General features: G+C 62.9%; 2 protein-coding genes and 1 pseudogene across 8 annotated transcripts in view; all 3 read left to right on the forward strand.

Moving 5' to 3' along the window:
• TUBGCP2 (tubulin gamma complex component 2) overlaps positions 1-2,712 on the forward strand; it is an 18,436-nt gene extending 15,724 nt beyond the window's left edge. For all 3 annotated transcript variants that reach the window (XM_019644125.1, XM_019644128.1, XM_019644126.1), the window contains exons 17-18: positions 867-1,030; positions 2,288-2,712. In XM_019644125.1, the coding sequence (XP_019499670.1) occupies positions 867-1,030; positions 2,288-2,423 (300 nt within the window). In that variant the 3' untranslated portion in view covers positions 2,424-2,712. The remainder of the gene's footprint in view (positions 1-866; positions 1,031-2,287) is intronic.
• ADAM8 (ADAM metallopeptidase domain 8) lies at positions 2,641-16,468 on the forward strand. 5 transcript variants are annotated; one of them, XM_019644122.1, is made up of 25 exons: positions 2,641-2,728; positions 3,656-4,910; positions 5,653-5,756; positions 6,683-6,759; positions 6,900-6,978; positions 7,062-7,138; positions 7,414-7,597; positions 7,862-7,924; positions 8,017-8,085; positions 8,389-8,558; positions 8,662-8,743; positions 9,026-9,174; positions 9,296-9,473; positions 9,763-9,852; positions 9,999-10,188; positions 10,269-10,350; positions 10,661-10,823; positions 11,244-11,321; positions 11,807-11,891; positions 12,415-12,529; positions 13,084-13,270; positions 13,640-13,705; positions 13,900-13,950; positions 15,270-15,347; positions 15,770-16,468. In XM_019644122.1, exons 2-25 carry the CDS (start codon positions 4,130-4,132, stop codon positions 15,818-15,820), a joined length of 3,249 nt encoding a protein of 1,082 aa, XP_019499667.1. In that variant the 5' UTR covers positions 2,641-2,728; positions 3,656-4,129; the 3' UTR covers positions 15,821-16,468. The 5 variants fall into 5 exon arrangements, with proteins under 5 accessions (XP_019499667.1, XP_019499665.1, XP_019499666.1 ...); XM_019644120.1 differs by having other exon boundaries at positions 2,651-2,728; positions 3,274-4,910; XM_019644121.1 differs by lacking the exon at positions 2,641-2,728 and adding an exon at positions 2,811-3,490.
• A 928-nt stretch (positions 16,469-17,396) lies between these two features.
• On the forward strand, positions 17,397-21,834 carry LOC109383523 (uncharacterized; annotated as a pseudogene).
• Positions 21,835-22,394: the final 560 nt, after the last annotated feature.

Genomic DNA, 22,394 nt, shown 5'->3' on the forward strand with positions numbered 1-22,394 from the left:
GACGGTGCCAGGATTCCAACACTTAAAACCAAACCTGCAGGGCCAGCTGAATGGCTCAGTTGGTTAAGAGCTCGCTCAAGAGTTTGAGCTCTGAGCAACAGCGGTTCGAGTCCCGGCCCGAGCTGAGCAGCCAACAGGTAGCAGGATGGCTAAGCTAAAAAAAAAAAAACACCAAACCTGCTACCACCCTTTTGTTTGATTAAAAAACAACAGGCTTTAAATTACAGTATTTCCCCATGTATAAGATGCACCCTTTTTCGAAAAATTTGGGGTCTAAAAACTGTGTGCATCTTATACAGTGGTTGTAGGTTTTTTACTTGCATTTCCCGCTTTTTTCGTGCTTGTTTTTGCACTCATACAACCACTGTATAAGACACACCCAGTTTTTAGACCCCAAATTTTTCGGAAAAGGTGCGTCTTATACATGGGGAAATACAGTAGGTTTCAAACACAAACCTCAGAAATCTCCTTCCTGCCTCACCTGAATCTCAGCCCTGGCTGTGCTCCTCAGGGCGAGGCCACGCTTACCTGTAGGGCGGGGGTTGCGTTCAGGGCTGAGCCAGGGGATGTGCGCCCTTGGCCCTGATTAGAGTCCATCCTTAACTGGACAGTCAAGCTCTGCGGGTGCAGGCATTTGAGGGGTGGGGATTGGGTGGGCACCAGCTGACAAGCGCAAGTGCGTCTCTGTCCTGTGGTCTCAGGAATGTTTATGCCTTAACTTTATACCTTGTATCACTTGAAAGCTTCCTGAAACCCATTTATCTATTTAAAAAAGAAGAAGGGAGGGAAAGGCAAGCTGGGCTGCTGGAGAGCAAAGCCAGGCGCAACATCCTGCCAGGCTCACAGCGCCCCACACTGCCTTCCAGCACCTGGCCGAGCATGTGGACACGCCTCAGCTGGCCTCCAGCTTCGAGGCCACCATCAGTAAGTTTGATAAGAACTTCTCAGCCCATCTGCTTGACCTCCTGGCCCGCCTGAGCATCTACAGCACCAGTGACTGTGAGCACGGCATGGCCAGCGTCATCTCCAGGTGGGTGTGGAAGCTGTGCTGTCACGTGTGTCCCTGTCCCCTTGTGCCTGTGAGGCCGAGGCTCCCTTGCTGGCTCCCTGCCCTGCTGCCATCTCAATTTCACCCCCATGAGGCTGGGTCTGCTCAGGCACAAGGGCATCTGTCCAGGGCCTCTTTATGCTGGCCACTCATCACTCTGAAGTGACCCCTGCACGTGTGTTCCCAGGTGTGTGTCCCCTGGTGCGTGTGTCAGGCCGCCCCTGCAGCGCCCCCCACCCTTGGTTCCTGTCCGTGGACCAGGCCTGGGTCAGCCTCACTCACTGCTGTTCTCCGAGCCCAGACTCTGGAAGAGCCTCCTCTGGCCCCTGAGCCCTGGGTGGTACACAGCAGCATCACCCCCATTTTTAGATGAGCAGTGAGGAGGCGGCTCGGGCCAGCAGTGCTGTCCCACCCCCTGGCGCTGCCTGGGTGATGTCGGTGGGCCAGGAGGGCCCTGGGAGCACAGTGCCATCAAGGCAGTGCTTACTGAACCTGCCGGGTGTGGGCACTTGGGGCTGGCAACACCTCCCATGTCACCACCCCCGTGGGTGTGATGGTGCGTTCCTGGGGTGCATGCCCCGTGACTGGTGGCCAGAGTGCAGGTCCCACGGGAGCTGACGGTATCCTTGGTGCCTCATGGGGAGGACTGCACAGAAGCAGTGAGGACAGACCTGCGTGGTGGCTACCGGGCAGGTGGGCAGGTGGGTGGGATTGTGGCTCTGGGGCTGGCCAGTCCCCGCAGTGCCCTGGACACCTTGCTCCTCTGAGGGGAAGCAGTGGGTCTGCCAGGCCCAGCTTCTCATGAGGAGGGACTGTCCTCACCCCCTGGGCAGGTGCCACCACAGGCATCCGGATGTCCTGGGGTTTCAGAGGTACCCCCAGCCTTGGGGTCGCTGCTGCTGAGCCAGGCTGGATGACAGGAGAGCCCAGGGCCCGGGGCTGGGAGAAGGGAGACCAGTGCTCTGGACACAGTTCCTCCTAACCATCTGGTTAGAGGATTTGGTTGTCTTGTTTTCAGATTTGTATGTTTATTCCCATGTCAGTATTGCTTGAACTGGTGAAGGCTGTGGGAAGAGGCTCGTGTGTGCACCTGTGCGTGCATGTGCTGGTGGCTTAAGTGCCCCTTGCGCTCAGTGCAGAGCTGACCCCTCCCCATGGGTTGGGAGTGGGGTCCCAGTGTGACCTCCCCAGGGACAGCACCCCTGCAGGAGGAACCCCAGCCTCGTCCCCACCCTGCAGGCTCGACTTCAACGGCTTCTACGCGGAGCGCCTGGAGCGCCTATCTGCAGAGAGGAGCCAGAAGGCAGTCCCCCAAGTGCCCACCCCACGCGGACCCCCCGCACTAGCACCCAGGGTCCCCATCACTGCCCAGTGAGGCCCTTGGGGCCCGCCACAAAGGAATAAAGAGTGTGCTGGTTGCTGCGGACAGCTGAGTACCAGGTTTCCAATCAGACTTCCCTGAAATGCTGTCTGTGTCAGCGTCTGTAAACCTGAACGGCGCCCGCACGGACCCCTTTTCTCAGGGTCGGTTTCTCCTCGCAGCAGCTGCCCCGACCACAGTGCATCTCCACAGTGAGCTGACCTGTGAGCTCTCTTAAAGGGAGCAGGAGCACTTTTTTGGCTTTTGATTTTTGGCCTCAAATAAAGACAAACTGAAAATGGCATTTGCTCAACATCAAGGTAATTGCCAAGATGCTGTGTGGGGCATCAGACCCTGCCTGCCGTCCGCACCTGGTCCTGGCTGCAGATGGGCTGGGGTTTGCTCCTGGCACTAGGTGGCAGCAGCTCCCCGTCCTACAGTTCAGTGGTCGAGGGTGGGGGGGGGGGGGGTCAGGAGGCACTCCCAGTGAAGGGCCTCAGGCTGGCTGAGGCCTCTGGCCTGGTAGGACTGGGAGCCCTGCTCCACAGATCTGTGGCTTCCGCCTCCACAGTCACCTGCCTTCCCAGTAAGGCAGTAGGTGACACCAGTCCTAGGTGTGACACTCAGGAACAGCTCCATGCCAGTGTGCTGGTGCTCCCAGACAAGCTGCCCCTTCCTGCTGGATTTCATGCGTGTCATTTTTGAAATTCAGTTCCAACCACCTGCTCCAGGTGGCATTGGCAGATGAGAACCAGAAGTGGCCAGCGCACAGACAGGGTCCCCTGGGGCCTGGGTGTCTCAGCTCAGCTGCTGCCTTGCAGGACTGGGCAAACCATAGGCTGACTGCCCCCTTTCTGATCTGCAGTGTGTACAGCTGTTACCTGTGAGCAGACAGGCTTTTCTGCCAACCCAGGTTGTCAGTCACGCTGTGGGTGAAGCCTGAGCCGAGGAAGCTGCTGGCTTTCATTGGGGGGGCCCTCCTGCATGACCCCCGAGGCCAGAAACCCTGCCACCCACACCTCCAGGCTGCGGGTGGTGAGGTGGGGTAGCGTCCAGCAGCGCCTGCCCCAGGGTTGCTGGGGGTGAGTTGGGTGTGTCCTGTGGGCTGCCTGGGGGTTCCTGCATCATAGGGGCTCTGGGCCTGCGGTGGTCCTAGCTGCTAATTGAGGTCCCGGCCGGTGAGCTGCACCGGGATCTGGTCAGCTCTGGGGCTGCCCGTTCACAGCACCCTGTTTTTGCCTGTGCAGGACACACCGCTGTTGGACTTTCGCTGTCAAATGACTTGGATGTAAGACTAAGGAACAAGTAAAACTGCCCGGAGGGCTTGGGGTTGCGTGGCACGTCTATGATACCAAGTCATGCATAGGCTCGGCCAGAACCCCTCACAGGCCAGCACCCCACCCCACCCCGCCAGGAGCCCCACCATGGACCCATGCCTAGCCGCTGCACCCACACTGCTGGCTGCAGCCAGGGTTTGGGGTGCTGGCTGTCACCCCCAAGTTCCTGCCTTTTCTTTCTTGTTATGCCATTCACTTTGGGGAAAATCATGTCCACTGAACTTGGACTTCTGGTCCGGAATCGCCTGTGGTGTCCACCACACCCTCTCACCTGGCCTCCAGACATCCCCGGAAGGGAGTCAGGGATGTGGCTCAGGCCCCACAGGCTGCGCAGGGCAAGCCCACTTGGCTCAGCCACAGGAGGCCTGGCTCCCAAGGTGAAGGATGATGTCAGCCCACCGAGGGCAGAAAGCAGGGAGAGGTACCAGTGGGGAGTTGCAGGCCGCGGGGCCTGGGACCTCATGGACAAACGCGCTGGGGGGTGCCCTCTGCACACAGCAGGATCTGTGGCCAGTTCCCCAGGAAGCCGGAGGGCACGTCCCACCTCCCGACCCCTCCCCCCACAGCATGTCCCAAGTCACTTCCTCTCCAAGGCGCCTGGCCAGCCACCTCCCCCCTTGCGGCGCAGCTTCATCTTCTCTCCTACACGGAGGGGAGGCTGAAATGCAGGGAGGGGTTCGAATGGGCCCGTGCGCCTCCCTCAGGTCATTCATTCAGCCCACATGTATAAAGCGCACATGGTCCAGGAGACCCCAGGGCACCAGAAGGAGCCCCAGGAACCCCGAGGAGCAACCCGACCAGGGAGAGGCTACAAGGGGAGGGCGGGGCGCGCACCCCAAGGTGTCCCAGACCCCGCCCCTCCCCGCGTCCCGGGCCAATTGGGGGGTGAGGGGGTGGCCTGGGCGGGGCGCTTGGGAAAGTCGAGCGCCAGGACTAGACAGAGCGCGCAGAGCCGCGCTCCCACACGCACTGCGCCCTCGGACCCCGGGTTCCCAGATCCTCGATCGCACCCCCAGACTGCGAATCTCAGACCCACATCCGCGCCTCCGGACCCCAGGTCCCTGGATCCCTGTCCGTGCCCCCAGACTCCTAACCGCAGATCCCCATCCGCGCCGGGCCATGCGCCGCCTCCGGCTCTGGCTGCTGGGCGCGCTGTGGCTGCAGGGTGAGTGCTGGGGGTCGGGCTCGGGCCAAGCCCAGCCCGGCGCGGGATGGCCACCTGGGGGTCACTCATCGGGGAGGGCCCCCCGCTGCGGACAGACTGACCTTCAAAAGGGAACAGAGAAAACGGCGCCTACGGCGTTTCCAGGGCTCCTACTCGAAACGGGCTGGGACAGAGCAGGGCGCAGGACCGGAGCTCCGAGATCCTCCCTGGGTCTTGGGTTGATCGCCCACCCCCACCAGGAGCCCCCAGGCGGGCAGGGAAGGGAGGACGGAGGAGCAGTGACTGGAGCTGAGGGCTGGTAGTCCAGCCACAAGGGGGTCCCGCCTCCCGCCTGAGGAGGACCGAGCTCCAACTGCCCCCCACCTCGGGCTGGGTCCCTGCTGTCTATTGTCCGGTACGCGCATGCTTTGAGATCCCGCATGAGTGCACACTGGCGGCCTAGGCAGCTCCCCAGTTAGATGCGGTTATGTGATTAGTTGAGATGGAAAGTCTGGCCAGGCCTTTCCCCCACCCCAGGGCGTGCGCGCGCGCGTCTAGGCTCCGGGGAGGGGGAAAGGGCCATCTAGGAGCAGGTCGGGGGGCTCCTGGAAGGGCTGGCTCGTGGAAGGGTCTGCTGGCCCCACACAGGGCAGGTGTCCTGTGGTATTTTTAATGCTAGGTCTCTAGAGTCTGGTCCCAGCAGCGTCCTACCAGGGCAGAAGGGTGGGTGCCCTGCACACCTGCTGACCCCTCCCTCCCGCAGTGGTCACCCCTCGTGGCCCCCTGCCCCATGTGGAGCAGTACGAGGTGGTGTGGCCCCAGCGCCTGCCAGGACCCCGCACCCGCCGAGCCCTGCCCTCCCACTTGGTAAGTGTGGTCCAGAAGCTGGCTTGGGGGGCCCCAACCTGGCCCCTCTGAGCTGGTTTGTTAAAGGATTGTACCTCCTCTATGTCCAGCCAGTTGTGAGGGGCCATCGTGGTGGCCGAGGCCCAGGTGGGCTGGGTGTCTGTTCCTGTGGGGCTTCCTCCTCCCCCCCCCCAGCCTCACCTTCCTGCATCCGGCCTCGCCCTGTGGGCGGGGCCACCGGCTGCCCTGCCCTGCCCTGGGGATGGCCCCTGTCTTCCTTCCAGCAGCCTTTCTGGCCCCGGCCACTCCCTAGTCTCACTCAAATTCCTGCCTGGCCAGCGGGGGAGATAGCTCACCTGGAGCCTGCTGCGTTTCATGTTTGCTGTGACACACCTTTTTTGGGCTTTAGGGGCTGGGCTGGGATTCCCCACAGCCGCCTGGGGGCAGTTCTGAAACCCACGTGGGTGTGTGCACATGCACACGTGTCCTATCAGGGAAGAGCCACGTCCTGGGCTCGGTGCCCCCCTAGGCCTTCATCCCACCCGCTGGCAAGGTGCTTACTATCCCAGGGGTCAGCAGGGCAGAGAGGGGCAGGGCCTCTTGTGGGAAGGGCGCCAGGCCCCCTTGCTCCTTTGCTGCCTGTTGGGTCATGTGCCCCCTCTCCTTGCTTTCTGGGGAAGGAATGTCACCATCATGGTCCTTGTGTGGACAGATGGGGAAACTGAGGCCTGCCCAGGACCCCTTTAATACATCCCAGCCTGGCCCAGCACCCTTCACTAGCCTGATGCTGAGCAAACCCCAGTCCTCTGAGAGCCTTTCAGGCTGGGGCTCCCTGGCCTTGGCCGCACCCCTGCCTGGCGGTGGACCTCCCTACACCCCCAGGTTTGAGGTGGGTGTGGCCTGTGGCCAGAGCCCTCACCCAGGACCCCTCCCTTTTCCTGGCTCAGGGCCTATACCCAGACAATGTGAGTTATGTCCTGGAGGCCCGCGGGCACACCTTCACCCTGCACCTGCGGAAGAACAGGTGAGCAGGGGCCTGAGCCCTCCCCCAGCCACCTGTGTCCTGGGCATCCAGCTCCCTGGCCCGACCTCTTCATGCCAGACTCGGCTTCAGAGGGGAGGCAGGGGAGGCCCAGGGCGCCACAGTGGTTCAAAATTTTCCAGGGACCTGGTGCGTTCGGGCTACACGGAGACCTACACGGCCGCTAATGGCTCTCAGGTGACGGAACAGCTGCAGAAGCAGGTAGGGACCCGGGCAGCCCTTCCTGGGGGTGGCTGTAGGCACCGGGAACGGGACTGCAAAGCTGTCATGCCCACCTCCCGCAGGATCACTGCTTCTACCAGGGCCATGTGGAGGGCCACCCTCACTCTGCCGCCAGCCTCAGCACCTGTGACGGCCTCAGGTGGGTGCTGCAGACCTGGGCAGGGCACGCCTCACCTTCCAGAGAAGTGAATGGAGGCTAAGAAGAAAGGGCCACGCCTGGGGACCCCTTTCTGCACCTGGGTGTCTGGGTTCCTCTTAGAAGTTACAGGCTCCCTGACCTGCGAGGCTCCCACTGGGCGTGGGACACTGTCCCCAGCATGTCCCACTACAGAGTGGGAGCCTTGTACCTTCCAGGCCTTCTGTTCCTCCCCATGGGGCACTGATTCCGAGCCCCCTGCTCCCGCCTACCCTCAGGGGCTTCTTCCGGGCGGGTGAGGCCATCCACCTGATTGAGCCCCTGCACGGAGGCAGTGAAGGGGGGCAGCATGCACTCTACCAGGCCCAGCACCTGCGGCAGAAGGTGGGGACCTGCGGGGTCAGCAACGCCAGCCTGGAGAGCATCCTGGGCCCCCGGACCTCGGCAGCCATCAGGCCCCGGGTGAGGGGTCCCCTCCCAGCTTCATCCCTGCCCCCTAGACTCCCCATGTACAAGCTCAGGGCCAGTGGGTCTGGATCTGCCCAGCAGCTGCAGACACAGCTTCTTGGTCTGTGCTCGTGTCTCCTGGACAGGCCCCCCAACCCTGAGTTGCAGGGCCGGGCGCCAGCTCCCGGGCCCTGAAAGATGGGCAGTGTGTGGAGACTAGGCCGAGGCCAGGAGGTCCGTGGCTGGGGCACTGACTAGCTTCTTATTGCTGCTTTACAGAACCGGCCGCTGTCCCAAGAGACCCGCTACGTAGAGCTGTATGTGGTCACCGACAGGACATTGGTGCGGGGACCGACGGAGGCGTGGCCGAGGGCGTGGCGGGGGCGTGGCGGGGCGGAGCCGAGGCTGCATGCTGAGGGTCTGCTGTCTTCCAGTTCCGGCAGCAGGGGAGCAGAGAGGCTGTGCGCAAGCGGGTGCTGGAGGTGGTGAACCACGTGGACAAGGTGGGGGCTGCTACCACGGTGGGGGGTGGGGGCTCTAGGGGCTGCCAGGCCTGCTGACAGCACAGATGCCTTCCAGACCAGGCATCTCCCAGCCCTATATAGAAACCCTGATTGAGGAGGTGGGGTGGGGGCGCCTAGAGAGGGGGTGTCAGCAGGTGAGGAGGGAGCTGGGACTCCGCCCAGCGCTCAGCCTGGTACCATGGACAATGGATGCGCCTCATAGCCCAGGCTGTGCCCGCTCTGGGGTGAGCCTCTGGCCTTACTGTCCAGAGCCTGACCCATGGGATACCTGTCCTCTCACAGCTTTATCAGGAACTCAAGTTCCGCGTGGTCCTGGTGGGCCTGGACATCTGGAACCAAGAGGACAAGATCCACATCAGCTCCGAGGCCAGCACCACACTGGACAACTTCCTGGCCTGGCGGGAGCGAAGCCTTGTGGGGCGGCACCCTCATGACAACGCGCAGCTTATCACGTGAGTGGGTGGCTGGCACACCGCCTGGCCGTCGCCAGGAAGGGCTGCGCGGGGATGCGGCGGCTTCCAGGGTGCCACCTGCAGACACTGCTCTTGTTTCCAGTGGGGTTGACTTCACCGGGAACACCGTGGGACTGGCCAAGGTGTCCGCCATGTGCTCCCAGGACTCGGGGGCTGTGAACCAGGTGCGGGGGCACGTGCTTGCTTTGCGCGTGGGCTGGAGCTGCAGCTGGGTGGGGAGCCAAGCTTGGAGCTGAGCTGGGCACGTGAGGGGGTGACCTCGGGACTCCGGTCCACCTGCTGGTTCCCAAGCTGTCCCCATGAATGCCTGAATGGCTGCCTCCATGGGAGGATACATTGATGCTTTTATGTTTTAAGAAGTGTTGCTGCAGGAAGGCCTTGCTTGGGGGAGTTGAGGGCCGAGGGCGGCAGGAGGACGCCACCGGCCACACAGCCTCTCCCTGCAGGACCACAGCCACAGCCCCATCGGTGTGGCGTGCACCATGGCCCACGAGATGGGCCACAACCTGGGCATGGACCATGACGAGGAAGTCCACGGCTGCTACTGCCCTGTGCCTCAAAACAGCGGCGGCTGTATCATGGCGGCCAAAATTGGGTGAGGCTTGTCCCAGTTCAGCCTGACTGTGGGCTACCTGCAGAGTGGGCACCCTGCGGGGTAAGGGGCCTGCATACCTGCCCTCCCCCTGATGGGGCACAGCAACTCCCCCTCCCCCCAGTTCTGCATTCCCCAGGAGGTTCAGCCAGTGCAGCCGGGCCGACCTGGAAACGTTCGTAGAAAAGCCCTATATAACCTGCATGGCGAACGCCCCAGACCTCGACCGCCTGGTGGGCGGCCCCGTGTGTGGGAACGGCTTCGTGGAGCGTGGGGAGCAGTGTGACTGCGGCCAGCCCCAGGTACAGGGCCCGGCACCTGCTGCCACCCTCCGTCCTCCACCAGCACAGGGGTGCCATGGGTCTCCGTCCCGCAGGTTAGGACATCCGTTCCTGAACCAGCAGGCACCCTGCATGCCCACCTGTCATCTGATACCTGCAATGAGCTGTAGGGGACCCAAGGGAGGGAGCAACAAAAGCCTGCTCGTGGGAAGGCCCCGCCCAAGGGGCCGGCCATGGAGGGTGTGGGGCCCCGGGGTCTGACCCGGCGTGTAGCCTGCCGAGCCCCTCCCCATTGCCCCCTGCTCCCCAGGACTGTCAGAACCGCTGCTGCAATGCCACCACCTGCCGGCTGCTTGAGGGGGCCGAGTGTGCCCATGGCACCTGCTGTCATGAATGCAGGGTGAGCATGGGGCTCCCAGATGCCCCTCCTGTGCCCAACGTCAGCGGGTGGGAAGGGGCCCCGGGGACATGGGAGGCAAAGCAGCAGGAGTGGGCCTGCTTTGGCGCCTCCTGTCCCCTCGGGTGAGCTTCACTGTGCTGGGCCAGGTGAAGCCGGCTGGCACGCTGTGCCGTGCCGCGAAGGATGTGTGTGACCTGGAGGAGTACTGCGATGGCCGGCAGCCGGCGTGCCCAGAGGACGCCTTCCAGGAGAACGGCACCCCTTGCCTGGGGGGTTATTGCTACGACGGGACCTGCCCTACGCTGGCCCAGAGATGCCAGGATCTGTGGGGGCCAGGTGAGGTGGGCAGGAGACCCACAGGCCTGCAGGGTGGCCTCGGGTCCCGAGCCAGACGACTGACTGCCTCTGGCCCACAGGCACACGGGCTGCCGTGGAGACGTGCTACAGCTATAGCATCTCATCGGACTGCAGCAGCCGGATGCCCCTTGGCTCCCGCAGGTGATTGTCAATCCACAGCCTGACTGCCTGGCTCCAGGGCATAGGGCTGCCCAAGAGAGTCCTCTGTGTAGAGGAGTCGGGCCTCAGGCGTCTGTCCGGGGACACACCCCGCTTTCCAGGACCCCCAGGCCTGAACATGCTGCCACTGCAGCTGGGGGTGTGGACGCCCTGTCAGTGGACCCCACAGCCTGTCCAGGGGTACTGGGCCTCATCTCCTGGCCGCTCCCTGCGTCCCCTCTGAGCACGATCAGCGTGCACGGAGCAGGAGACCTGGCTGAGCTGGCAACACAGCAAGTCCCTCTGTCCGTAGCGTTAACAGATGCGGCGTCCTGTTCTGCCAGGGTGGGCAGAAGCCCCGAGAGCGATCCGCCTGCACGCTCACCTCCTCCTCAGCTGTCTGCCAGGCTCTTGTCCTGAGTGGGGGCTCTGGGTTCGAGCCGGTGCTCGAAGGCACCAAGTGCGGCGAGGAAAGGGTGAGTGCGCGCACGTCCACCGGACGCAGCTCAGGCTCCCGAGCGTCGGGGCCGGCCACAAGCCCGGACGCGCCCCTAAGGGGGTCAGGCTGCTGGGCCGCCAGGTCCCGGACGGGTATCCCACCCTGCGAGCAGGGCAGTGCGGGGTGGACCCCTCTGTTCTCAGCAGAAACTTGGAGGTGCAGGGGGAGGCGCCAGGAGAGCCTGCTCTCGGCTCACGTGGTCTGAGGACCTCTCCATTCTGCAAGTCCCCACAGGGGACGTCTGGGGCCAGTCCTCTGTGGCCCTGGCGGCATTGTGGGCTGAGTGACCACCACCTGCCCCCTGAAAGCCCCCCCTGCAGGTTTTGGGTCAGCTTTGGCTGACAGGCATGGGGGCAGTGGTGGAGGCAGCTACCTAAGGGGACCCCCTGCCCTCCAGGTTTGCTGGAAAGGACTGTGCGAGGACCTCCGAGTTTACAGAGCCGAAAACTGCTCCGCCAAGTGCAGCGGGCATGGGGTACGTGGCCTTGGGGTGATGACGGAGACTTGTAGGACAAACCTTGGTGGACAGAGGGCAGGGCTAGTGCCCCAGGGACGCACCCCATGTGTGACCTGAGGCCCGGGCGGTCACAGTGCCACTGGATACATGGGCTGGGACGGCTCTGTGCTGAGGTGCACACTGCGCTCAGCTGTGAGTGATGCGTCTGTGACTAGGGACCGTTAGGCCACCGAGAGCTTGAAACGAATGGGAGTAGCCCTCCTGAGCCCTGTCTCGGGGATGGATGGTGGGGAGGCGGGGGGGTACCCCTTGTGCTCAGTCCCCCTCATGGCCCCGGGGAAGGGGCTGCTGCTCTGTGTGACGGAGCCCTGCACACCTGGCGTAGCAGCCAGGCTCGTGGATGAGCCCAACCTGTCCCGGTCAGGGGGTCATGGCAGAGCCCCTCGCAAGCCTGAGGCTGGGCCTCGTGACTGCTGTGCAGGTGATGCCTGGTTGTCCCCCAGGTGTGTAACCACAAGAAGGAGTGCCACTGCCAGCTGGGCTGGGCCCCACCCCACTGCACAGAGCTGCTGGCCCAAATGCACACAGGTAGGGCCCACATGCCCCTAAACCATCAAGTGTTGTTAAAAGTTCCGGCTTGTAGTCCCTGGGCCTCCTGACCCCCCAGGTCTAGGGCAGGGCCCAGGAGCCCGTGTCCCCACCTCAGCCCCACACAAGAAGGGAGGCCCTGTCCTGGGGGGAGGGGCGTGGGAGGTCACAGGACAGCACCCACCCCTGTGCCGGGTCCCAAGTCCCTCCTGGGACACCCACCCCCAGATGGTCCACAGCATGTGGCTGTGCACAGCACCACAGCCTCTGGAGCCTGGCCAGGCCATGCCTGAGTCACTGTGGGCCTGGGGCCACCAGTCACCAAGCCCTCCGACCTGTCACCAAGAGCCTGGACCACTGGTGTAACGTTACCAGGTCTCTGTGCCGAGCATTCCAGCTGGGCACTTGGCTGCAGGGAAGAGACCAGGGGTCCCAGGAAGGTCCCAGGTCCCAGGCAGCCTGTCACCCATGGACCCTCCCAGCCCCCACTGCCCACTGACGCCTGGCTTTGCATGCTCCACAGCGTCTGGGAGCCTCCCGGTGGGCGTGCTGGTGCCCGTGTTGCTCCTGGTGGTTCTGGTGCTCATCGTTGCCGGCGTGGTCATCTACTGCAAGGCCAGGAGCCCCACCCGGTGGAGGTGAGCACTGGGTGCAAAGCATCAGCGTGTGCAGCAGGCATGGCCCCCCTCGCACTACTGGGAAATGGCTGTTGTCGCTCGGGAAGGAAGAGAGCCCCCAGTTCATGTAGCGTGTCCCGGGGCCTTTGCTGCGGGCACTTGGCCTCTCACTGAGGTGGGGGGAGCAGGTGACAAGTTTTGGTGACATGAGGTGATGTGGTGAGCCCATAGAGAGAGACCCTGTCCTCCCACACCCCTGACCCCTGTCAGGTCAGCACTGGGATGACATGGGCTCAGCGAAGCTTCCCCACACGGCCTGGTGTCCTGCTGCCTGCCCTCAGCAGCGACCCTGACCCCCGTGTTGGCTGCAGCACAGCACACTTGCCCAGCGACCTCTGAGACCCACCCTCCTGGCCGATGGGGCCCAGGACACATGAGGCCACCTCTCCTTTTTGCCTGTCTATGACTGACGGACCATGTGGGAGTGGCGGGGCACTGCAGCCGAGAGGTATCCTGGTCAAGCCAGGGGACCCCCTGAGGCCAGGATGCACTGACCCGCCTTACTTTTTCTGCAGGAATTTGGTACCCAAGGCCGCCATGGGGCTCTCCAACCCCCTGTTCCATGAGGGGGGCAGCGCGCCAGCTAAGGGCGGGGCTCCGGCCCACACCGTGGGCCCCCCGGAGCCCGTCCCTACCACGCACACCAGCCAGCCTCCCAGGCCCACAGCTGCTGCAGTGACACCTAAACGGCCACCCCCTGCTGTAAGCACCAGCCGGCTCCCCAGGCCTTGGGGCAGCCGCCATGATCACCCTGGTTAGAGGCAGGAACAGGGCTCAGGGCTGCAGGTGTGAGGATCCCTGTGAACTGGTGATGGAATTGGAGTTTCCACTGGAATCGGAGTCTCGGGGCCTCACGGGGTCTGTTTGAGGCCCAGACGCCCACCACTGTAGCCCCACATGGCTTAGGGGAGGGAGCGTGAGGTCACATTCGGGCTTGGGCCCTGCCGGGTGGTGAGGCAGAGCCCCCATGCACACAAGTGGGAGGCAGGAACCTCGGGTCCTGAGCTGGGGGGACAGCTCCTGGAGGCGGCCTCCCAGTGAGGTCCAGGCTCACGGCCCTGTTTCCTGCAGCCTCCGGTCGCCATGTCCAACCTACCCTTCCCTGTTCCCATGTACACCCAGCAGGCGCCAGCCCAGGTGAGCAGCGGTGGGGGCCGTAGCCAAGCCATCTCGGTGGTGAAAAGCGGGTTCCTGCAAGTGGGGGGCCCAGGGGTTGGATTTGGTGGGCTGGGGACCCCGGGATGCACTTTCAGAAGGCTGATGGCCCAGGCTCAGTGAGGAGATTCACTGCACCCAGGGCCCGAGGTCCTGACTGCCCCTTCTCCTTCCAGCTCCGACCTGCTCCTCCCACCAAGCCCCTCCCAGAGCTGAAGCCCAGGCAGGTGAGAGGACATGGCCACTCGGCCACTCAGGAGACTCCGCGGCTGGGCCTGTGCCCTGCCTTGGCCGGGGGGCCCTCTCAGGCCAGACCCGCAGCCTCCCCGGCAACCCAAACCCCACAGAAGGGTGTGGGCTCGCCAGCACGCCCTGCCTGCCTTTGTACTTACCCCGAGCTCCTTTGTGGGTCGCAGGGTCTGGCCCTGGCAGCACTGCTGCAGGGCCTGCCGAATGGCCACCTCGGCCCTTGACGAACACTGGCCCCCGCGGGCAGTTGCCAGCTGCTTCTGGCAAACGGGGGACAGCAGGAAGGGCTGGGCTTTCTCAACACCCTGGGGTCCCCTCCTGGGACGGGCTCCACCCACCCGGTGACCACCAGTGTTGTTCACCTGTACCAGCCCCTCCCTGTAGAGCCCCGTTTTCCCTTTGTACTCGGTGTCTGGGAGATACTCTGAGAGTGAGAACCCTGTCACCCCTTAAACTGTGACCCACATGGGGTTTCCTGCAACAAACATTTACTGTGGTACTCTCTTAATAGACATTCTCTATTTTTTTCCTTTTTAACTTTTTTTTTTTAGCTGAGCCATCCTGCCACCTGTTAGCAGCTCAGCTCAGGCCGGGCATTGAACCACTGTTGCTCAGAGCTCGCACTCTTGAGCAAGCTCTTAACCAACTGAGCCACTCGGCCGGCCCCCTCTTTTTAACTTTTTGTTTCAAACTAATTTTAGACCTACAGAAAAGTTGCAAAACTGGTCTTTGGAGGGTTTGACCAGCCAGATGGAGGAGGGTGGGCTGGCAGAGAGCTTTCTGACCCAGGAGGTGGTGGCCAGCTGGCCAAGGCCACAGGGGAGTCATGCTGGAGGCCCATGGCTGGTCACTAGGGTCCTTCTGGGTAATCGGAAACTACAGATGCTGGGCCCCAGCCAGGCATCCTGGGTGCTGGGGTATGAGGCAAGGGCTGAGCACAGCGCGCTAGGCCTGGGCAGTCTCCACCTCCATCCCAGCGTCTCCCTGAGAAAGCAGAAATGAAAACAATGGCAAATTCCATAGTAACTTCTTGGCTTTTGAATTTCCAAGACTCACGTTCTGGCAATTTACGAGTTTTTCATGGGCTAGATTGGGGTGGTGTGGGGGCATTGGTTTGAGGGCAACCATGCCTGTGGATGGAGGCAGGGGCTTGGGGCACACTTCTCTGTAGAGAGCTCAGCAGAGAATCCTGCAAGCTGGTGTGGAGCACAGCAGAGCACTTGGGGAGATGGTGCCCTGGCCTGGCTGGGGACGGTTACATGGCACCATCACTATGACTATGTCTGCCTCCTCCCAGGTGGTCAAGCCAAGTTCTGCGCCTCCGATGCCACCGGTCAAGCCCAAGGCTGGAGTGGCCAACCCTGGACCCACTCAGGTGAGCCCCTCACCCAGGGCAGTGTCCACCCACAGGGGCAGTGGAACGGGCTGTCCTCCCCCAGCAGGCCAATTGGGGCACTGCCTTGAGAGGGCTGCGTTGTCATGGGAAGGAGAACTGTCAGCTGTGGGTTAATTTTATCATCTGATTGATACTCTGCCAGAGGGCCTTTCAGTGACTGCCCCTCTACTGGCTGCTAAGTTGTCTCCTGCACCTACTCATACAAAAGTCTGCATTTATGGGGTTAGCGGTGGGTATTGTGGCTGTCAGGTGTGAGTACGGTTGCCATTCAGTGTGTGCACAGGGCCATCGTATTGTCAGACGAATGAAGAATCTAACTTTTACGAAATGGAGAAGGAAGACTCAGTTGTGCTCCTTGTAGCAGCTGCTGGTTAACACCAGTTCCTTTTTCCTCCTCCAAGGGAGTTGTTGGCCCAAAGGTTGCTTTGAAACCCCCCGTCCAGAGGAGGTGATGGGCCAGCTCACAGCACCCTGGGGGCACCTGCACACTTTCCTGGAAGTTGCCTATTGTTTAAGTTGAAAAAGCCCGTCAGCCTCTGCCAGCTGATGCACACCTCTGCCCAGGCCCTTGGTGCCCGGACGGGCTTGGTCCACTGTGAGAAGTCCTAGCCGAAGAGCCTGCTCCTCATGGCCAAGGTCGCTCTCAGCATGGCAGGGCCACAGCCCAGGGCCTCTCAGCTCAGGGCTCCCGGGCTGGGCCCTCCATTGCTGTGCCTGAGCTCTCACGCACCTTGGCCACGCTTAGCTCAGTGTGTCTGCAGTCGCCAGGCTGGGGGTGCGAAGCCAGCGCCTTGTGGCGTGTGTGCATGTGTCCAGAGGGCCGCCGGCCTCCCTCAGCCTGGAGGCCAGGACCTCGCGCCACCGGCTCCCACGCCTCCCGCACTCCCGGCTGCTGCTCCAGGCAGGAGGGCCCTGCGCGTGCTGTGCCTCCCAGAAAGACACCGGGGCGTGTGCAGCGCCCCAGGGTCCGCTGAGCACAGGGTGGCGGCCCGGGATTGGATCTGGATCCGACTGCAAGCCCCTCAGTTTTCTGAGCCTGTTTCCCTGAGATTTAAGAAAGCAAGCTTGTTTTTACGATTAAATTATTGATCAAGTTCTGACTTACAAGAGATTTTTATTGGATGGATGGAAAATGGCGCACTAAACAATGTGGAATTCAACTTACAAGATTTAAGGGTCCAATGCTTCTTAAAATAAAATGTATACTGTACTTGGGCGTCAGCTTTTAACCTTCTCTGTAGATTTTGTCGTAGACCCCCACACACACAGTTAAGCCGTCCCAGTCCACCGACTGGCGGAGACGCGCGGGCGGGACCCCAGGCCGCAGCCCGCCCCCGGTCTCCCGGCAACGGCCCCGGCGCCCCGCCCCTTCCGGTCCCTGCCGCCGCCGGCCCCACCCCATCCGGCGCCGTCTCCCGGCAACCGGCCCAACAACCAGCCCGCTGCCATGCTGGGCGCCGCCCGGCCGAGGCCCCCGGCCCCGACGCCGCTGCTGCCCGGCGCGCTCCGCGGGCTCTACGCCCGGCTGGACGGGCTCCCGCTCAGCCGCTCCAAGCGCCGCCTGGCCCGGGACTTCAGCGACGGCGGTGCGGGCCCCGAGGCGGAGGCGGACCTGGCCGGCCGGACGCAGGGCTGGGGTGCCTGCGAAGTGCTCACGACCCCGGAGCAGGGCGTGAGGGGCGCCCCGGAAAGGGTGGCAGAACGCGGGAAAGGAGAGGAGGCAGAGATGGGGCCCCGGGGGGAAGAGTGTGGCAGCGGAGGGCGCCGCGCTGTGCATTCCACCCCGTCCCTGGGGAGTCCCCGACCCCAGCATTCCCTGGGGAGGATGAGGCCGACTCGGGGTCCCCTCCAGCACCTCCTCGGACCCCAGCCGGCCTCCTGCAGCCCTCTCCCCGGGGCAGCCACACCCCAGGCGCAGCGATCACCCCCCCGGACTCCTGGCCTCACCCACTCGGGGGCCATGGGACACTGATGACGTCAGGAAACGCACTCAGCTCCGCGGGCCAGGCGCACCGCGCGCCCCCGCCCCCGCCCTAGTGATGCTGGCGGAGGTCGTGAAGCACGTGCGCCCCCAGCTCGGGGACCTGCACACCTTTGTCCCCACCTGCAGCACGGACCGGAAGCTCAGCAGCGGGGCGTGCTCCACAGGCAGGCGCCGCGCCGCGGGCAGGCGGCCGCTCAGACCAGCGCAGCCCTGCAGGCCCCCCTCCCTGCGCTTGTCGGAGCCGCGCCCTCGGCCTCTGACGGCCCTCCCTCCAAGGCTGGTCCGGGTGGGCAGCCTCTCCCCTGCCCTCCTGGTCTCGGGGACGAGTTCTCAAGCCCTTTCTTGCTCTGGGTTGCCCCGACACCTGTCAGTGTCTGTTCCTGACCCCTGGGTTCTCACCATCAACCTGAGGGTTCCCCGCCGAGAGGACAACGCCGGTCACCTTGCAACCCCCTCGCTGACTGTGTCCAGCCCACGCTGGCCACACCTCTCACGCGCTCAACAGTAATTCTGGTGCCAGGCGCTGCCCCAGGTGCAGCAGACAGGGCGGTGAGGGGGCCCTGCTTCTGTGGGGCTGACAGTCTGGAGGGAAGACAAATAAGGAGAGGTGTCGCGTGTGACGGGTTCCATGAAGGACAAGGCAGGGCCCCTGAGGAAATGACAGCACAGGAAAGCGGGGTGACCTGTGGGTGCAAAAGGAGGCTTCAGGGCGGGGGGGAGGGGAATGCAGCGTCCCTGAGTCCCTGTGGGGGAGCTGAGGGGTCAGAGCTGGGTGGGGAGGGGCCCTCAGAGCCACCAAGGGTCCCTGGAGGCCACGCTGAGGACCCGGCTCCTAGCCCGGGCAGTGAAGTGGCCCTCCAGGGTAGAGGCCCGGGCAGGTTCTGATAGCACTTGTTTCCGAGGGCCATGGGGGAGGGGGAGGCGGCTGCCCTAACCCCCAGGGGCGTGAGGGTGGCAGGCAGATGTGAGGTGTCGTGGTGGTAAGACCTCGATTCTGGGCACTAGAGCAGCAGGTGGCTCAGATAGGATGACGGCTTCTGCCACAGAGAGCCCTGCCACACTCATCGAGGAGATGGTGGCCCAGGCTGGGACATGCTGGGCCTGAGTGCACAGGGCGCCGAGTGTCTTGTCACCCGTGATGAGGCGGCTGGGAACCAGATGGCCGCCAGGCCTCCACAGGTACAGGGCCAAGAAGGGTCCCCAGTCCCAGCGTCCCCCTCTGAGGAAAGCGAGGCCTGCTGCCTGGCCCCACCAGGCTCGCTGCTGAGGGCTGCACCCCTCCCACCTGCTTCCTTCACAGGAAAGTCTTTCACAAGCTGCGTTTCTGTGTCTCAGAGGCGGATATCCGAAAGGTGGTGGGCAGCACGCCTGAGGCCAGTGAGCCCATCTTGTGTGCACTTGGGGAAAAGGTGGTGGATTGCAACACGGACCCCGAGGACCCACCCAGCACAGCTGTACGTGCTGGTGCAATCGTGTGGGCAAGTCCCCTTACCTGCCAACGAGAGAGAAACCAGGACATCAATGGTGATGAAGCCCCTGGTGCCCCATCCTGGGCCATGCAAACTTCACAATGGCTCCTTCCCAGGCCTGTGCAGGCTGCACCCTCTCCCCCCACCTCTCCAGCCTGTGACTGGGAAATCCAGGGAGGCCAGTGGTGGGAGTTAGGCCCTGCTGGCTGCATCTCACTGCACAACCTCCGAAATCTTTGCAGGACCCAGGAGTCTCCAGGGGTGATGCTGCTGGACCGTGGGTGGGGCTCGCCACCCCCCCACACGCTGGTAGTATCTGAACCCCCTGAGGGGGGAGACCTAAGGGGCAGCACCAGAGGACAGGCATGTGAGACTCTCAAGCTCACACACCTGCAAGGGAGGGCAGGTGTGTTCAGGTGACACAGGCCCCAGTGAGGGCTGGTAGGCCACCGATGGGACGGAAAGGGGAGCCCGTGGCTCCTGTTAGGAGCCTTGTGGGTCGGCTGTTGTTCAATGGACACCTCCAAACGGGGGCCATTTGGTGGCATCCAAGGCTGCACTGTCACCGCAGGGCAATGTCAGCCGGGCCATGCCCACGTGGCACGCCTGTGTGGGCTCTGCACCCACCCCCACCCCACGTGCTGCTGCCGGGCCAGGCTCCTCTCAAGGCAGGTGCCTGAGCCGACGTGCACACTTGTCTCGCAGGCCTGCTGAGCCCTCCGCCCTCCAGCGTGAAGACCCTCCTGAGTCAGAGGGCTCTGGAGAAGACGGGCCCCTGTGTGTGCAGAGGGTGGGCCCCTGTCTCCCAGCCCTCTGCTGTCCCCTCCAGCCACCCTTCCCTGCCAGCCTGCAGGGTTAAAACCCAGCTGCTTGCCTTTTAGTTGGGACCCAGCCTATGGGCCCTGGGAGCATCTGGAGCCTGGGGTGCAGCAGAGGCTGGAGGAAAAGGACAGGCGCTGGCCGTTTTGTAGGAGATGGTCAAGGTACTGTGCCCGGGACACCTTCAATGTCCGCTCACCCCAGGAAGCGGAGGGGGGACTAGCTGCAGGTGTCAGGGGAGGCTCAGACCTAGTGTGGGGTGTGACGGTGGGTGGGGCAGGCAGGGTCCTTGACCAGGGAGAACCACATTTAGTTTGGTTATTTAGAAAACAATTTAACTATGGAATATTCCAAACACATCCAGAAGCAGAACTCACCACCTAGTCTCACCAGTTACCAAACCCCGGGGCCCATGTCCCAGGGGCTGCAGTCAAAGGGGTCACCACACAGATGTGCTGGACAGCAGGCCCAGGGTCATGGGGGCCAAATCAGGGAGTGGAGACACTCCCCAAGATGCCTGCCTGGTTCCAAGGGCACATGCCTGCCCCTCTACCCCTTCACCAAGCGTCTGCGGTGGTCTAGAGTTCAGGAAGAGCTCAGGCCCCTCACTGCCGTAGAAAATGCCCCCCACACCCTGTTGGAGCACAAGCTGCAACCCCAGACCCGAGGTGGGGCTTGCAGGCTGCACGGTGGGCTGAAGGTCAAAGGGGCTGGAGGAAATCGTGATGTCGGTGGTTCCTGGTTGGGTGTCCCCATCCTGTGAGCTGTTTTCTTGAGTTAGCAGGGAAGTGATATCATCGTGTGGTTTGAGTTTGCTGGAGGAGAGTAGACAGGAAGTGATGAGGCAGGCGGCTCAAAGCTGCTGTCTCAGCGAGGGCTCTCGGAGCCCCTTGCGCCCACCCTAGGTTGTCCGCATGCTAACCAAGTGAACCTTAACTGTTGTGTTTTACGAAACCCAGCGGGGAAAGCAGCTCTACCTGGCGTCAGGTGATAGTCACTGATGGGCGTGGGTACTGGGCGGGGCTGACAGGACACCCAGGGGCCTTGAGGGAACTCCTTGGTGCAGGGGTGGGCGCCTTCTGTGTTGGCCGAAATAGGAAGTGTCAGTGGGCAGCACTGAGTGTGCCCTTTGCAGCTTGTTACTGAGGAGTGGGCACTGGGGAGGGGTATGGCCAGAACACCCCTGGGTGGCCCACGCTGCCTAGGGTTAAGGAGGGGACTGTGTGCCTGGGCAGCTGGAGGGGTCTGTCCCCACTCAGCTGGCGCTGGGCTGTCCTGCTGTGGCTTCACTCTGGACATGGTGTTTGGGGCATGTGAGCCTTTCCAAATCCTACTCCTCCACTTTTCTTGCTTGCTGGAGTGTAGTGAGGTCTCTGCCTCCAGTAAGGGACGGTCTGTGACACGGCCGGCTGTCCTGATGCAGAAGGGCTGGGGAGGGTGAGGAGCTGGGCCGCTCTTACCGCACCATCGTTTTTCAGGACAGTGTTTTCTTGGCGATTAACTTAGAAGTGAACTTGGCATACTGTGCAGCCGCAGAGATTGCATTCCATTAACATTAACATGCAGACGCTGAGCAGGCTGCAGAGGGACCTGGGGGAGCCGGCCCTCCCTGACTGACCCCGCCTTCACGCTGATCCCCAGGACCTTTCCTGAGGGCCCCCAGTCCACGTCCCCCCATGGTGTCCCACTCGAGGGCCTGGGGTCTGACCGCCGGCCATGTGGCCTTGCCATGGGCTGGCCGGAACTGCCCAGCGCTCGCAGATGGTCAGGGAGTCAGGGTGCCAGATGCTGGTCAGAGATGTGGTTTCCCTGAAGATCTTGCAGATGAAGGTGGAGAGGCTGGAACACTTGGTCAGGCTGAAGGACCGGCAGATTGCAGAGCTGACCAGACGCAGGGATGAGCCAATGAGAGAGGCCACAGAGGAAGGCTCCGAGAGGGTGGCCACCCCACCCAAGTCAGCCAGACCCTGAACTGCTTCAACCACGTGGGACTCCCCCAGACCAGAGTTCTTCCAGATGTGGCCACGCTGTCCAGCAGGCTCGGAGGGGACAGTGTACAAAGGACTGGGGGTCGGGGCTCAGTGTGTGGAATTCACGGGCTGCGTGGCGGCTCCCGACTGGGTGTCTCCTGAGGTTCGTCCCCCACGAACCAGTCTGGGCATGAAGACTTGGGCCTGGTTCCCTTGAACCTTGAGGGGTCTTGTCGTCATTTTCTCTGTGTGGCTCACAGCGCCCACCCTCACCAGCTGGCCGGCAGCATCCCACGTCCGTCAGCCAACCTGAGCCCTGTGGGAGAAACAGCTCACTGGGGTGTTGATCCCCTGAGATGGGCTGGTCAGCCCGCTTTGCTCTGGGATTTTGAGACTCATGGTGGAGTTGGGACCATGGGATGGGTCCCTCCCAGTCCACAGGGGGTCCCTGGCCCTGGAATGGGAGCTTCAGGGGTGGTGTGCTGGTGTGGCGGGGGCACCCCCAGACACGGTGGATGTGGGGACAGGCAGGGGCTGTGGCCTGCTGGCTTCTGTGTCCTGGCATCCAGCCTCCCTTGCTCCCAAGTCCAGCGTGGGGGCTGGGGGTACCCCGAGCCCTGGTTCTCCTCCCGCTCCCGTTACTTCCAGGGCTGGGGGGGTGGGGAAAGTCCTGAGAAGCAGTGTCACAGCCACAGACTCATTAGGGTTTCAGCCTGAGTCAGACAGCCCCCGTGTTCCCTGAGTCAGATGGCATGTCCGGTGGCCTCACCGCAGCCTCGTCCCA

The sequence above is a fragment of the Hipposideros armiger genome, unplaced genomic scaffold (genome assembly GCF_001890085.2).
Source record: "Hipposideros armiger isolate ML-2016 unplaced genomic scaffold, ASM189008v1 scaffold_85, whole genome shotgun sequence".
NCBI classification, from domain to species: domain Eukaryota; kingdom Metazoa; phylum Chordata; class Mammalia; order Chiroptera; family Hipposideridae; genus Hipposideros; species Hipposideros armiger.

Excerpts from the sequence above, each read along its gene's own strand:
- ADAM8 (XM_019644122.1), top strand. The coding sequence starts at position 4,130 with ATGATGTCAGCCCACCGAGGGCAGAAAGCAGGGAGAGGTACCAGTGGG. Across the intron at positions 5,757-6,682 it reads GAGCCCTGCCCTCCCACTTG|GGCCTATACCCAGACAATGT; the intron begins GTAAGTGTGGTC and ends TTCCTGGCTCAG. Across the intron at positions 6,979-7,061 it reads CGGAACAGCTGCAGAAGCAG|GATCACTGCTTCTACCAGGG; the intron begins GTAGGGACCCGG and ends CACCTCCCGCAG.